We start from the raw sequence: 16,950 nt of genomic DNA on the forward strand, positions 1-16,950 counted from the left end.
TTAGGATCAGAGTACAAATAAAATACAGTTCCTGTAAGTGAAGGGATTAAGGAGATTTGTTTTTTCTCTGTGCTGTTCTGTTTTCTAAATTCAATGTGCATTACTTTTGTGATTAGAAAAAAATTAAACATAGTACATTCTATGGAAAATAGGTTTTGTAAAAGCTATATGTGTAGAGATGTAAGTAAACGGAAAGGGTTTACACTAAGGGTTTACTATGTTTATAATCAGGAGCTAGGATTTGAGGTGATCGTTTGCTTCATTACCCATTTTTATATTTTCCAAATTTTATATAATGAACTTGTATTAATTTTTTAAAGAAGGGAGTGCTCAACAAGTGTGATTCAAAACAAAGAAACAAATCATAAAAATTTCCTTTCATGTTTTGTTTCCTAGTGTAATTCGTTCTGTATATGGATGCTCTTAATGGTCATTTCTATCACATATGATATTCCAGTGTTTTCTACTTATTGTTTCTCACAAATATCTACAACCTCATTCATTAGTACTTATCCATGGCTCCTCGTTCCAGTTAGAGTTACTAACCGCTTGCTTCGAATCTAGAGCTTATGTCAGCATTTTACTTAAAAATACTTTATCTGGATAGTATGATATTGTGTGTGTCAAGCTTGAAATCTAAGGGCCATTAAGTTGCCCTGCTTGAAACTTACATGTCAGGAAGTATTGGTGGTGTATTTGAAAGGCCATGCCCCACACATATACACCGTGGAATACTATGCGGCCATAAAAAAGGATGAGTTCATGTCCTTTGTAGGGACACGGATGAAGCTGGAAACCATCATTCTGAGCAAACTATCGCAAGGACAGAAAACCAAACACTGCATGTTCTCACTCACAGGTGGGAATTGAACAATGAGAACACTTGGACACAGGGCGGGGAACATCACACACCGGGATCTGTTGTGGGGCGGAGTGATGGGGGAGGGATAGCATTAGGAGAAATACCTAATGTAAATGACGAGCTAATGGGTGTAGCAAACCAACATGGCACATGTATACATACGTAACAAACCAGCATGTTGTGCACATGTACCCTAGAACTTAAAGTATAATAATAAAAAAAAAAAAAGAAAAAGAAAGGCTATGCTCCAGAGGTGGCCACCATGAGGACTTCCATGATCACCAAAGTCACACTGGAGGCTTTGGTCATGAGCAGAATGAATGTGAGAACTGGGTTAATGTCAGTGAAATCGGAAGCTTGTTCATCAGCATGATGGTAGGATTGGGCTCTCACTGGTGAAATATAAGTTATTTGAGATGCAGGGATTAGCTAAAATATTTAGAGAAACTCTCACACTTCTCAAGAGTGTATTAGAATCTTGCGAGGCCGCAGCCTGTATCTTAGTAGGGCTTGATTCTAAACAACCCCACATCCAGTCATTGGGTCAGGTGATTGTGATGGCCTGATACTCACTACAATGGGAACAGAACGCTGCCACATCTGCTTCAAGTAAATCTGTGCAAGGTGATAGTTAAAACACCAAAAAGGACAGATTGCTGGAATGTTGTCAAGCTTACAAAACACGTTGTATAAAATGTTTTGTGTCTGCTTCAATGAATGTTTGCATAGCAAATGTCTGTATGTGTGGAAAATTTTGGTCTGAATTTTGTATTTGTTATAATCTATTCTCAAGGTTGAGGGAATAGCTAACACTCACCTCACAAAGAACCCAAGAGTTAGTATTTAGTATATACAAATTACCTTGGGTCAGTCTGCAGTGAAATTTTGTATATTAATTTCTAACACTGGACAATGATGTCTAGAATACCTGAGATTCTATGATAGATGCTTAATAAATAAATATTTATGGAACACAGGTATCGTATTTTACATTAGATTCCCAGTACACTGTAGTGAAACTACATTCTCTAATGAGAAAAACACAGCAGAAGCTATATTAGAGCAAATCTGGGCCAGGCACTGTGGCTCACATCTGTGATCCCAGCACCTTGGGAGGCCAAGGAAGGTGAATCGCTTGAGCCCAGGAATCTGAGATCAGCCTGGGCAACATGGAAAAACCCATTTCTACAAAAAAATACAAACATTAGCTGGGTGTGGTGGCATGTGATTGTAGTCCCAGCTACTTGGGAGGCTGAAGTGGGGGGATTACCTGAGTCTGGGAGGTTGAGGCTGCAGTGAGCTGTAATCACGCCACTGTACCTCAGCTTGAGTGACAAAACAAGACTCTGTCTCAAAAAACAAAACAAAAAGCAAATCTGGAAAATATGGAAATTTTCAAAGAAAACATTTTATTCATTTATTTTTTACAGACAGCATCTCACTCTGTTGCTCAAGCTGGAGTGCAGTGGCACTATCTTGTCTCACTGTATCCTTGAACTCCTGAGCTCAAGTGATCCTCCTGACTCAGCCTCCTGAGTAACTAGGACTACAGGTGTGTGCCACCATGCCCAGCTAATTCTTTTTTTTTTTTTTAAATAGAGATAGGGTCTCCCTATGCTACCCAGGCTGGTCTCGAACTCCTGGTTTCAAGCAATCCTCTCACCTCAGGCCCCCAAAGTGCTGGGATTACAGGCATAAGCCACCACACCCAGCCCATAGAAAAGACTTTAAAAATCACTCAAAATCTTACTTCCTAGAGATATAATAGCCATTACCCTTTTTGCTGTATTTTTGCAGTCTAGTTTTAAATGTAAATAGTATATTTTTTACTCTTTGATAATTTATCTTTTCCTCTGCTTAATATATATAAACATTTACACATTATAGTATTGTTTTTATCTTAATGTGCAGGAGTTGAATTTCAAACCAAGATTAACAATAGTGATGATATAGGGATGCTTACCTTTTTCTGACTTTCAGGGAAATGCACTTAACAATGCTTCATCATTAAGTGTGATATGGCTATTAATTTGAGCTATTCTTCTATTCGAATAAGAATTTACATATTAGTTATATTTACTAAATATAAGTGTATATTTATGTATTAAACCAGGAATGAATAGTGGATTTTACCCGATGCATTTTCAGTACCTATTAAGATGATCACATGACTTGTGGTTATTAACTCAATTGCTATTTGAGTAAATATAAGACAAGCACATAACATAAGCAAGTGAAGTGGGGTCAAGAAGTAATAAATTAGAGACCTGGCAAATTGGAGAGTCAGGCCCCATTTCAGGAGGCCACCAGCTACTCAGCACTAACTTTTATCTGTTGCACAATGAAAATGTTGCTAGTTGCTTTAATTTTTAAAATTAAAAAATTTAAAACATTTTTAAATTTTTAAGGATTTTTATTAGAATTTCACAGTTTTGTAGTATTTTGTGGCCCCTTCCTCCCAGGAAAAGAACATTATAGTCTTAGAGCTGGATAAGTACTAATTGGCAAGCTTTGTTTTAAGTCTCTTTCAAAAGTGGAGAATTGGACTTTATTATTATTGAACAAATTTGCAGACTCGCACTTAATCAAAACTGATAATGGGCTGGGTGTGGTGGCTAATGCCTGTAATCCCAGTACTTTGGGAGGCTGAGGTGGGCAGATCACCTGAGGTCAGAAGTTGGAGACCAGCCTGGCCAACCCCTTCCCCTCTGTGTATATATGTATATATGCAGGTATATGTGAGTGTGTGTAGATATAAATACACACAAACACACCTTGTTTTTGTTTTTTGTTTGGTTGTGTTTAATTACTTAAGATCAAACTCCTTCCCTGGCAAACAAGGACATTCCAATTTCATATCCAAATTCCATTTTCTAGCTAATTTGTATGACTCATTTCTCCTTGACCATATCTGTATATTCTGGTCTTAGTTCCTTTGCTTATGTTCTGTTTTTTTTTCTGGCTCCTTCTCCTTCTCCTATCTTGCCTTTTGAAATAATACCTACCTTCCAAGAATCAGCCTTCTTTATGACATTTTTCCTGATTATACTCCCAGAAACACTCCCTCCCTCCTCTGAATTCCCAAGGCCCTTCCTTGCCTATGTTCTAGATTTTCTGCCATACATTGCTGTTGGACTTTATTAAACAAAGGGTAGGGAATACATCTCATTCATTTTTAGATTCCTCATAGTGTCTGCACATTAAGAGTGCTTAATGTTCCATGACTGCTAAGCACCAAATGACCTTTTAGATAATAAAACACATCCATTTTTTTTCCAACAGGGAGTGAGGGTAAGAACATGTCGATTTTGAATATCTAGAGGACATCAAATTCAGCATAGAAATTCTCATTCTAAAAGTATTACCTGAACTGGTCCATTAAAAAGTGAAGAAATTCCTTTATTTCATCCACATGGCTGAAGCTAGAAAGGTGTGCTCCAAGGGCTTGGCAGAATCGTTCAGCTTCTTCCCAGTTCCTCTTTCTTACAATTCTTTCTGCATGGAATACCTTAGCAAAATATAATATTAATTTGTTTTCTGGTATTATCATAAAGTATTTCATAGTGCTAAAGTCAATTACTGTCACATGTGTGGGCCCCTGAAATGAATTCTTAAAGGTGTAGTGAAGGCATAGGTAAATGCGCATATACTAAGACACAGACAGGTCCTGCTGAAAGTGTCAGTTCAACTAAAGGCCAGCACAGATGCCAGTCCTTGTGTTCAGATGGATGGCCTTCCTCAGCCAGGCTGGGGAACTATTCCAACAAGATCCACGTTCTCCTGTATTCCTAGGACCTTGAAAGATAAAATGAACCAGGAGGCAAGGCTGTAAAGGATACATATAAATGCTTTGGGAGTAGCCTTTGGCAAAGAAATGTGCTAACAATAGAAATTTCGAATATAAGACACTGTGACCCACACAAAAATAGCACTATTTTCTGACGGGGAACAACCAAAGAGCAGTCTGCACTGGTGTGTGAATATTGACAGAATGTGGCAAAAGTAAACCTGGAACTTGGGCTGTTTCAAAAGAAGAAGAAAGGAGAAAAAGAAAGAAGAAAGAAGAAAGAAGAAAAATAGGAGGAGGAGGAGATAGAGGAGGAAGAAGAGATGATGACACAATGACAGGATGAATTATATTTGTCCCAATTCTTCAGTTCCTTGTAATATAATTAGATGGTCTTGCCACAGCCCCCTGGTGGGCGGAGTATACTTCTTTGTACCTTGGCATGGGGCTTGGCCATATGACTTACTGTGTTGATGGGATATTAGTGAAGGTAAAGTGAGCAGAGGCCTGAAATGTGCTTATATGGTTGGCTTGCCTTCTTGGGCCCCAGTGATATACCATGAGAACAACAAACCCCTGTGAGCTGTTGCCCTTTCAGCCTGAGCCCTAGAAGGAAGGGCTGGAGCCCAGCACAGCTGACCTGAATTTGGGAGCAGAGGTCACCATTCAAGCTCAAACTAGATCAGTCAAACTCTAGCTGGCCTGAAGATCTGTGAGAATGTGAGGCTAAATGTTTGTTGTCATAGCCACCGAATTTTGGGGTGGCATCTAGTGGTTTGATATGGAACTAGCTGACTGATGCAGACCCAAATATATATGTAAATATATATACATATAGTAAAAATATATACACACATATATATTTCGTGAAAATATATACACGCATATATATTTCGTGAAAATATATACACGCATATATATTTCGTGAAAATATATACACGCATATATATTTCGTGAAAATATATACACGCATATATATTTCGTGAAAATATATACACGCATATATATTTCGTGAAAATATATACATCCATATGTATTTTGAAAATATATATACGCATATGTATTTTGTAAATATATAAACGCATATGTATTTTGTAAATATATAAAAACGCATATGTATTTTGTAAATATATATAAACGCATATGTATTCTGTAAATATATATAAACGCATATGTATTTTGTAAATATATATAAACGCATATGTATTTTGTAAATATATAAATGCATATGTATTCTGTAAATATATATAAATGCATATGTATTTTGTAAATATATAAACGCATATGTATTTTGTAAATATATATAAATATGTATTTTGTAAATATAAATATATGGTAAATATATAAATATATATATTTTGTAAATATTTACAAATTATATATATTTTGTAAATATATACAAATATATATATATTTTATAAATATATACAAATATATATATATTTTATAAATATATACAAATATATATATGTTGTAAATATATATAAATATATATATGTTGTAAATATATATAAATATATATATGTTGTAAATATATATAAATATATATAAATATATATATTTTGTAAATATATATAAATATATATATTTTGTAAATATATATAAATATATATATTTTGTAAATATATATAAATATATATATTTTGTAAATATATATAAATATATATATTTTGTAAATATATATAAATATATATATTTTGTAAATATATATAAATATATATATTTTGTAAATATATATAAATATATATATTTTGTAAATATATATAAATATATATATTTTGTAAATATATATAAATATATATATTTTGTAAATATATATAAATATATATATTTTGTAAATATATATAAATATATATATTTTGTAAATATATATAAATATATATATTTTGTAAATATATATAAATATATATATTTTGTAAATATATATAAATATATATTTTTGTAAATATATATATTTTGTAAATATATATATTTTGTAAATATATATATTTTGTAAATATATATATATTTTGTAAATATATATATTTTGTAAATATATATATATTTTGTAAATATATATATTTTGTAAATATATATATTTTGTAAATATATATATATTGTAAATATATATATATTTTGTAAATATATATAGTAAATATATATATATTTTGTAAATATATATATATTTTGTAAATATATATATTGTAAATATATATATATTTTGTAAATATATATATTTTGTAAATATATATATATTTTGTAAATATATATATTTTGTAAATATATAAATATATATATTTTGTAAATATATATAAATATATATATATTTTGTAAATATATATGAATATATATATTTTGTAAATATATAAATATATATATTTTGTAAATATATAAATATATATATTTTGTATATATATTGTAAATATATATAAATATGTATATTTTGTAAATATATATATTTTGTAAATATATATTGTAAATATATATAAATATATATTTTGTAAATTATATATAGTAAATTATATATATTTAGTAAATATATATAGTAAATATATATATTTTGTAAATATATATAAATATATATATTGTAAATATGTATATATATTTTGTAAATATATATAAATATATATATTTTGTAAATATATATATTTTGTAAATATTTATAAATACATACATTTTGTAAATATATATAAATATATACATTTTGTAAATATATATAAATATATATATTTTGTAAATATATTTATAAATATATATAGTAAATATATTTATAAAATATACATTGTATATATAAATATATATATTGTATATATAAATATATATATTTGTATATATACACACAAATATATATATGTTTGTAAAAGTGTAAATATATACACTTTTTTTACATTATTAGAAGTGCTGGAGCTGTTAATTTGACAACAAGAATTAGAGGAATATGAGGATCATAGGCATAGTGGCAGTATGGCATATAGTACACCAACTTACTGGGAAAAAAAGACCTCGGGGAGGAGCCACTTCTGGCTTTGGGCCTGCCCTTTCAGGTAGGACACGTGCAGGGTGTGGGGCTGAGGCACCTCACACCAGAGGTTCAGCGATGCCCTGCCAAGGACTCTGTGCTCCAGAGCACTTTAGTTAGGTTACATAGTACTATGGAGAAGAGCATAATTTGTACAAGGACATGAACAAGGGTAGTGGAAAAATAACTTCATTGAAGGATAGAATGAGAATGTCACTTTACCTTATAACAAGAAAGACTTGCGGGGAAACTCTGCCAGCCTTCAGGACAGGGGTCATCAGGCTTAGGGGCTGCTTCTTCAGGCTCAAGGGGCCCACTCATTTTCTTGCAAATTGAAAGTGCTTTGAAGCTTCTGCAGTCCTTCACCTCCCACTTTCCAATAGACTTTCCAGTAGACATAGCCACGCAGCCGCCCGGGGAAGCTGGGATTGAAGTGGAAAGCTCAATTAAAAATTAAAACGTTAAAGTTCAAACATTTTCTAGTGTTTCTACTCTTTACTTCAGCCAAGTTGGGGAGAGAGAATAAAAAAAAAAATGGAACAAAGAGAGGAAAGAAATATGTTGTTCAGAATAATAATGACAGGTGTTTATTATTTGTAAAGTACTTTTTGAAAAAGATTAATCCTCATAACAAACCTATAGAGGGGATTCTATTGTCATAATTTGAGGTACAGTGAGAATGAAGTGACTTGTTCAAGGTCATAGAATTAGTAAGTGGTTGCCCCAGGATTTGTGCCCAGGTGGTCTGTTTCTAGAGCTGTACCCTAAATACTATTGCTGCTTAGGATAGTGGTTCAAATTAGCTTAAAAACTTTGAGCAGTTTTTAAGCAACTTAGTTAACCTCAAAACACAACTCTCCCAGATTCTGATCCAAAGGAAAAGCTGGTACAATAAAGGTAGAAGGAGGTATGTGGTAACATACATTGGTTTACCGTTAATTTTATGACAGTCATAATTTTATGTATTCATAACAGTATTAAAAGGTAGTTTGAATTATCAGTTCCATTTTGTAAATGAAGACTAAGTAACTTGCCCACAGTCAGAGTTAGTGAATGGTAGAGTTGGGGTTGAAACCAGATTTGTCTGACAAAAGGTCATGTTCCATTTTCCATTACACCACACTGCCTGAAGCAGGTAGAAGACAAGAAGAGTTACATATACTGAAAAGTAATAGGACAACTTCTATCCCACCAAACAGAGAAGACACATAGTCTCATATACACAAACAGCAAGAGGAATAAGAAACTGGGAAAAATAATTGCCTTGCTACCCTGAATGGGTGTGCTATTTTTCCCTGTTCAGTCCTCCTATCCATGGTGTGCCCATGATAGACCAAGTTGGTTGAGGATGGGTGCAATAATGGTAAAGAGAGCTTCACATAGCCTTTCTGGCCATAGAATGGAGGAAGTAGTCATGGTAGCTACTTCCCAAGCACCTCTCCAACCACCAAGACTTAGTTATCAAGAACGTCACCTTTACTCTTAGTGTCTATAAAACAAATCTGGCCAGGCACGGTGGCTCACGCCTGTAATCCCAGCACTTTCGGAGGCTGAGGTGGGTAGATCTGAGGTCTACCTGAGGTCAGGAGTTCGAGACCAGCCTGGCCAAAATGGTGAAACTCTGTCTCTACTAAAAATACAAAAAAAATTAGCTGGGCGTGGTGGCAGGTGCCTGTAATCCCAGCTACTCGGGAGGCTGAGGCAGGAGAATTGTTTGTACATGGGAGGCAGAGGTTACAGTGAGCCGAGATTGTGCCATTGCACTCCAGCCTGGGCAAGAAGAGTGAAACTCCATCTCAAAAAAAAAAAAAAAAAAAAAAAAAAAGAAAAAAGAAAAAAGAAATCTATGTGCTTTATCCATTAGAGTGTTCCTAATCTGAGATTTAACCAGGATCAACATCTGTATACTCTATCTTTTTCAGACATAAAAGGATGACTTTGTTACTAGCAACATCACTCATGTTGATGGTGATGACCATGTGTCCTAACTTTTGTGGGCATTTTCTATTTCAAATAACATGTTCAATTGTAAGTTCATATTTTCCAATCTCTGTGTTATAAAAAATAGTCTTCATGATCACATTAGACTAACACAATAAAATATAAATAATTCACAGGGTGAAAAGTAGAATGCTTTATACTGCTGTCTTATTCAAAGCCACTGGCTTAAAAATCAGGAACTCTGGATTTCATTAATTCAATAACCAGATGATCTTTGTCAAGTAAATCACCTTTTAAAGTCTCTGTTTTCTTAACTCTAAAAGTATTTCTGAGGTCCTTTCCGGCTTAAGTGTTCTGATTCTATGGCAAATTATGGTCAATGCTTTAGGCTGGTTGGAGAAAGAGGAACTAACTTTCAAAATAAATAAGAAGCCAGGCACAGTGGCTCACACCTGTAATCCCAGCTACTTGGGAGGCTGAGGCAGAAGAATCACTTGAACCTGGGAGGCAGAGGTTGCAGTGAGCCGAGATCACACCACTGCATTCCAGCCTGGGCAACAGAGTGAGACCCCATCTCAAAACAAAAACAAAAACAAAAACAAAAACAAAATAAATAATACAAGATAGCCTCCATAATTCTTACCCATTGAGAATAATGGAAGAAAACACATTCAGTTTTGAAAAAAGGTTAAGAAGCAGAGAGATGAAAATGTAAAGAGCCTCACACGGGAGCTTCTAGATTCTATTTGAGATTTACATGGAAAAGATTTTAAAAACTCACACTGGTGCTTCTAGCTCTGAGCCATTAGATGGTGGTTTGGGAGAACTAAGTTTTTGAATTTCTTTCATTGGATTATTCCCACGGACATAATAGGGAAGACATAGCCACTGCTTCTATTTATGGTTCCATAGATAGACTCCAATCCTGAAGATCATCATGTCCCTCACATTTCAAAAGTAAGTGAGGAACATCTTTGGGAGGAGTGCTGCCTTTCACTAGTCACAGTATACTACTACTTCAAAGATTAAGACACTCACCTGGCTCAAGAAAATTCCAGTTGGAAAAGGTTACAGCCTGCCTTCTTCCACCAACAGTTGCCCAGTTATACTCTCCACGAGAATCTACATCTCTCAGGCCAGTCCAGAAGTATTTTCTTAGAGATTTATCATACTTTTTCATCAAATCATTTAGGTATTCTTGCTCAAATCTACAAAAGGAGAATCAAATTGGCAAGTGTTTCACAATGATTGACTCTATTTGAAGATGCACCTTTTACTTAGGAAGACTGTTTGGCAAAAGAACTCAGAGTTGAAAGTTTATGAGTACAAGTTTACTGATGGTCACACCTGCTAGTGATAGTCAGATTGCAGTTTGTTCCAAAAGGGACCTCATCCTCATAAATCTTGTAACAGGTTTCTCCATGTCTCTTCCAGCCCTAAATCAGAGGAAAAATATTGTCAAACTCTTTTCCAGACTTGATGGTGTCCCGTCTGGCAAGCATGTTTCTGCTACATTGATAACATCTTAGAACTTGTGGAAATTGAGGACATGGCTATTGAAATCATACATGTGATGAGGGTGGGATGCAATTTCACAGATAACCTCCACAAGACCGTGGGCCTGTGTCAGACAAAAGGTATGGGTTACTTCTCATATGGGTGGCTGGCTCATCATAAGAGTATAATATTCACTGGATGAATTATTTTTGAATATTGATATTAGTGGGGGAAGTAAAGACATCAGCCTTGAGGATAGTAATTCTACAAATATTTATAGAAATTTTCAAGTTTCTGCTTCTGTAAGAAGGCCAATATGCTATGACTCACTGCCTTCTGGCTTGTTCTAACTTAAATGAACAGAAGCTAGTAGTTTCCTCTATTTTATAAGTCTGAATTATTTAAGTCTCAGCTACCATTTCTAACCAAGAAGTTGTAATACTGCTTGAGAAAATTTACATAGGGATTTTACCTACCTCCTCTGGAGGACACATCTTATCAGAACTTGCGTCATTCAGTTTTTCTCCCTTCCTCTTGCATACATATTTTAGTTTCTCCTCACATGATTGGACTTTCCACTGACCTAGCTTTGAAAGGAGACAAAAACATTTGCTTGGAAAGGAAATTATTTACCGCATATTCAGAACTGAATTCACAAAAACTATGACAGAGACAGAGAGAGAGAAATGAATATAAATGAATTATCAAATGTGAGAACACACTCCTAGAAAATGCTACTCAACAGGCCTGCAAAGTGATGGCTCACAGCCAGTTACCTCAGCATCACCTCCAGGTCACATTGTGGATAAATTTCATTTTCTTATAAGAGTAGCAATAAAACCATCAAAGGACACTTAGTATAAAAGTTGAAGAGAGAAGAACTCAGCCCACAGTTCCAGCATTCTAGTCTTCTAGACTAGAATGGCACAGCCAAAGTTTGAAACTTTTAGGTACATCATCAACCTCCCTTTCTCGGTTTCCTCACGTGTAAAATGATGATGGTGGCTAAAATAGCTATTCTCCACGAATTCTAGGTCAAAAGTTTCTTTCAACTCTACTTCAATCTGGACTTCAAAATTCTCTCTTTCAAATATGCTACTTAACATTAATTTGCTTAATTGACTACGTCACTTTGCTTTGTTTGAATTAAATTTTAATAAGTCGATTGTGATAAGGGTCAGTTTTGAACATTGGAATGCTGTCTAGGTATGCCATCAATTCACTCGTGCCCATGGGAACACTTTTCCATTTCTGATGTTCTTCTAAAGACATGTTGGATATCCTTTTAAATAGAGCATAAAATGTGACACCTTTCTAAACTTCTTTTAAATACACATAATATTTATTGCTTCCACTTAAGTCTCTTTAGACGTCTGAGTGACACAGTCACTTTCATAACCAATTAGGGGTCCACAGGAAAGTGATACAAACAAAACGTAGAGGTACATATATCTTTTCTGCTCAAGACACAGCCTATTTTGGATTATTAAGTAAAAGATGTTCAAAAAATGTTTAAGCATTCTATAGGAGTAAGGTGGTTTCTGAAAAATGTTAGGCCTAGTTTTTAAATAAAACCATTTTTTTACTTCTCAAAGTAGTATCGATATAAAACAATCTGAACATGAATTTGGAAGATGGGATTTTTCAGGTTAAATTGTGGCTATCTGCCGAATATCACACTGATGCAGAAAGGTGGGTGCAGGCCCTGGTCCTGAGGGAAAGCAGGTTGCTAGAATCAGTCGGCACAAGAATGTGAGTTCTAAAGGGCTTTTCTGTATCTGTTTGAGACCAGAAAAGATGCTCTCAGATAGGATATGGGTTGCTTATTTAGTAATTGCTTTTATTTACCTTTTTAAAGTAGCTACCAGAAAGACAATCTAAACTTTAGATTATTTTTTGCCAACCTTTGGCACCAGGGACCAGTTTTGAGGAAGACAATTTTTTCCACAGAGGGTGGGGAAGAGGATAGTTTTGGGATGAAACTGTTCCACAGGGAAGTGCAACCTAGATCCCTTGCATGTGCGGTTCATAATAGGGTTCACCCTCCTAGGAGAATCTAATGCTGCTGCCGATCTGACAGGAGGCGGAGTTCAGGCAGTAATGCTTGCTTACCCGCCGCTCACCTCCTGCTGTGCGGCCCAATTCTCAACAGGTAATGGTCCGTGGCTCTGTACCCTGATCCAGAGTGCTCTTACCTTTTCTTTTCCAGCTTATACGCAAACTTCCCAACCAAAGAAGTCTTAATATTATCATTAGGTAAAACAGTAAGAATATAAAGAAACCACAGGAGGTTTCGTACCTCTCCTAAGTAGGAAACACAGTTGGGCGTCTTATTGTAGGGAACATTTGGCTCATTCTCATCCCAATATGTTAGAGTAACTTCAGTACCATCTGACCACTGAAATAAAGTTGGTATGTTTATGTTCTTAAGGCCTATCCACACTTCTTCTTTGATATCTAAAAGAAAAATGTATTATTTCTTTGGTTTTGCTCAATTACATACTGTAATATGTACATTGTTATACAAATTTTTATATTCTGATATGGAGTTTTAAGAGCCTTTGTAGTATTCTTAATTCGGTTATTAATATGTTGATACGACAGGCAGGTTGGGTAATGAAGGCTTTTCAAGTAACTTATGCAAATAAAGTACACAGGTAGAACATCTGCAGGCTGGGTGTTCCTGATATCTGGTGTAGATAAACTTTGCTTTGTGGGGTGAATGAAATTCTATAAATACAATCATACATATCCCAATTTGAATAGAAATACTGTCCACTGCTGCCCTGGTATGACTCTGCTGCCTTCACAAGTGAAACAAGGAGCACCAGGCTGGCACTGAGTAGGTACCTACTCTTAGCTATTCTAGCTAAGAGTTCTATTCTAGGAAGAGATCATAATACTGTCCGTCTAGTATATTTTCCTTTACCAGTCTTTAGCTTTCAAATAATTACAAAAGTGAAGTAATTATCACTTAAGTTTTTTGAGCAACTTAAATAGAATTTAGCTCATGAGAAGAGGGAAATCAATCAATGGCAGTACTGTCAAATTGGTTGCCACTAGGCACATGCGGCCACTTAAATTAATTAAGATGAAATAAAAGTAAGAATTCAGTTCCTCAGTTGCCCTGGCTACATGCCAACTGCTCAGAAGCTGCATGTTGCTAGTGACCACCATACTAGACCAATTGTAGAACAGTTCCATCACCAGAGACAATCCTATCTGACAGGGCTGATCTGTGGGATCAAACTGTAAGCTTTTCATTCCCACCAAGAGTCTAAAACCAGGGATACTTTAAAATGGCTTAAGCCTCTCAAATAGGGTATTTTTAAAAACTTACCCTCATTATGGAGTTTTGTGACAACCACCTCCACATCTGCTAGAGAATGAATGCTGATTAGGTCACTACTGAAGGCTTTGCATTTCGCATGTGCCTTATCCCAGGAATTACTTTCATTTACCAGCAGATAGCAAAATCCATTATTTGGCAGCCAGCCTGCATCACAGCGGGTATCTGAGTATGTCCAGACATCTGGGGGAAAAGCAGCTATTTATATTCCAGTAAAGATACATCTATTTTGAATCAATAACATTGCAAATTCTTTTTTCTTGAATAATGAGAGTCCTGGAAAACTGGGGACGTGATGTCAGATGCTACGGTGACATGAATTCATGTGGTGCCTACCACATAAATGAGGTATATATAGCATCATAGGAATTCCCTCTGGGATTCAGAAAATGATGTGACTTTAACATGCTTCAATGTGCTATATGGCTGAGCACAGACTATTAAGGGCTTGGACACAGTCAAGGGAGAGATTGCCCTTAGTCCAAGTAGACAGTAGAAAGATGTGCCTTAAGTCAGTTTCTGACAAATCTTTTCCTGGATATGGAATTTGTTAGGTTTCCCTCCAGTCTCTGTCCTTGAGAAGATTATAAGAGGGCAAGCCTCCTTTTCTTGTATGGCCAGCTTAGCAAGGGGATGTAGATTAACGCTCACCGTTGAACAAAGGACAGGCAGAGATTTAAGGGACAGAATAAGACATTTATACACTTCGCATCCAAGAGATGAGAGGGCAAAGGTTACCCCTGGACTTCTTTCCTCCCCTCTGCTAGACAGATGGTCCTCATGGAATTAGTGATTCTGTTTTGACCATGATAAAGCTCACAATCGAAGGTCTAATCTTTCCAGATTAGAAAAAAAGAATGAAGTATGAAACCCTACAGAATACTTCTATCCCCGTTAACAAAACCAGAAAGTGAGTTGGTTACTCAGACTTCACTGATTTAGAACCATTTGGAATATTTGTTGTAAGAAAACACAGCATCTCTGGGGACTGTTGTGGGGTGGGGGGAGGGGGAGGGGGGAGAGATAGCATTGGGAGATATACCTAATGCTAGATGACGAGTTAGTGGGTGCAGCGCACCAGCATGGCACATGTATACATATGTAACTAACCTGCACAATGTGCACATGTACCCTAAAACTTAAAGTATAATTAAAAAAAAAAAAGAAAAAAAAATGTGGACAGTTTGTTTTTTTTACTGAAGGATAAAGTGATTCAGATTCAGCTAGCCTCTTACACTTGCGAGATAACTCAATTAACTTTAATATTCTGAAATAGCATGTATTATTGTTATATTTTATAATTATGATAAAGGAACAGAGGAAAAATATCACCCATAATGGAACTTAATGCAATCATTTTCATATTCTAGTCTTTGTCTCAATGAATACATATTTTTACAAGATTAAAATGATAAGTAGGCATATCATTTGGTTTTGTTCTTTGTATTTTCCTGCTGGCACAGTTATTTTAGTAAATGCATATTATTCAATCATGTGGAAACATCATGATTTATTTAATAATTGCTACTGCAAGGTATTTACTTAATCTATCATCAATTGCTCTAGTTTATTTTCATTTGTGCTGGCTTTTCTATTATGCCTTTTGTTGTATGGACTAAATTTGGTTTGAATCAACTTGGAAGACAAATGTTCATTTCCCCTATTATCTTAAAATATCCCCACAGATTCTTTATTTTATATCTAGTTTTTCCTTAAAAATTGCTCTATGCTCCTTTTTAGATGACAAGACATTTGGATGCTTTATTCCCTTCACTCATAGTTCCTTAAAGCAGGACATTTAAAAATCATCCTTTCCCCTTGACATGGTTTGGCTGTGTCCTCACCCAAATCTCACCTTAAATTCCCATGTGTTATAGGAGGGACCTGGTGAAAGGTAATTGAATCATGGGGGCAGGTCTCTCCCTGCTGTTCTCGTGATAGCGAATAAGTCTCACGAGATCTGGCGGTTTTATAAGGGGGAGCTTTCCTGCATAAGCTCTCTTTCTTTGCCTGCCACCATTCATGTAAGATGTGACTTGCTCCTCCTTGCCTTCGGCCATGATTGTGAGACCTCCCCAGCCACATGAGATTGTAAGGTCCATTAAACCTCTTTTTCTTCCCAGTCTTGGGTATGTCTTTATCAGTAGCATGAAAACGGATGAATACATCCCTCCAGCTTTGAGTATTAGTTTCTCTCATTTGGTGAGGATGTAATTAAATACCAGGTATACATCAGGCCCTGTGCTTGACAGTCAATACACTCCTCTTCTCCATTCTTTCAAAAACTCCTCACACCCTTCCACTCCTCAAAAACTTCAGCTGTTCTTGTGTCTCTTTCCTCCCCAAACGCCCTGGAAAAACCCCCTCATTGTACACATTTTGTCCCTCTGCACCTCTCCTTTTTTACTTGATTTTTCAATGCAAAGACTTGCCTGACAGAGAAGGATAGAAGAGGGCTGGGTGCTGTGGGGCACAAGGTAGAGAAGCCTGGGCTTACTCCTGTGTCTATAGGTTTT

The 16,950-nt window shown here is 35.3% G+C and overlaps 1 protein-coding gene across 2 annotated transcripts in view; it reads right to left on the reverse strand.

The window, feature by feature from the left end:
- Positions 1–16,950, reverse strand: part of LY75 (lymphocyte antigen 75) — a 102,006-nt gene that overhangs the window by 64,914 nt on the left and 20,142 nt on the right. For both annotated transcript variants that reach the window (XR_010150113.1, XM_515851.8), the window contains exons 7-13: positions 14,426–14,617; positions 13,385–13,542; positions 11,562–11,672; positions 10,936–11,024; positions 10,627–10,796; positions 7,870–8,069; positions 4,228–4,370 (exon numbers count right to left, since the gene is read on the reverse strand). Coding sequence is in view for 1 of the 2 variants with exons in the window: in XM_515851.8 (XP_515851.4) it covers positions 4,228–4,370; positions 7,870–8,069; positions 10,627–10,796; positions 10,936–11,024; positions 11,562–11,672; positions 13,385–13,542; positions 14,426–14,617 (1,063 nt within the window). In the remaining variant the exon portion in view is untranslated. The remainder of the gene's footprint in view (positions 1–4,227; positions 4,371–7,869; positions 8,070–10,626; positions 10,797–10,935; positions 11,025–11,561; positions 11,673–13,384; positions 13,543–14,425; positions 14,618–16,950) is intronic.

Source organism: Pan troglodytes, chromosome 13 (genome assembly GCF_028858775.2).
Source record: "Pan troglodytes isolate AG18354 chromosome 13, NHGRI_mPanTro3-v2.0_pri, whole genome shotgun sequence".
Lineage (NCBI taxonomy): Eukaryota > Metazoa > Chordata > Mammalia > Primates > Hominidae > Pan > Pan troglodytes.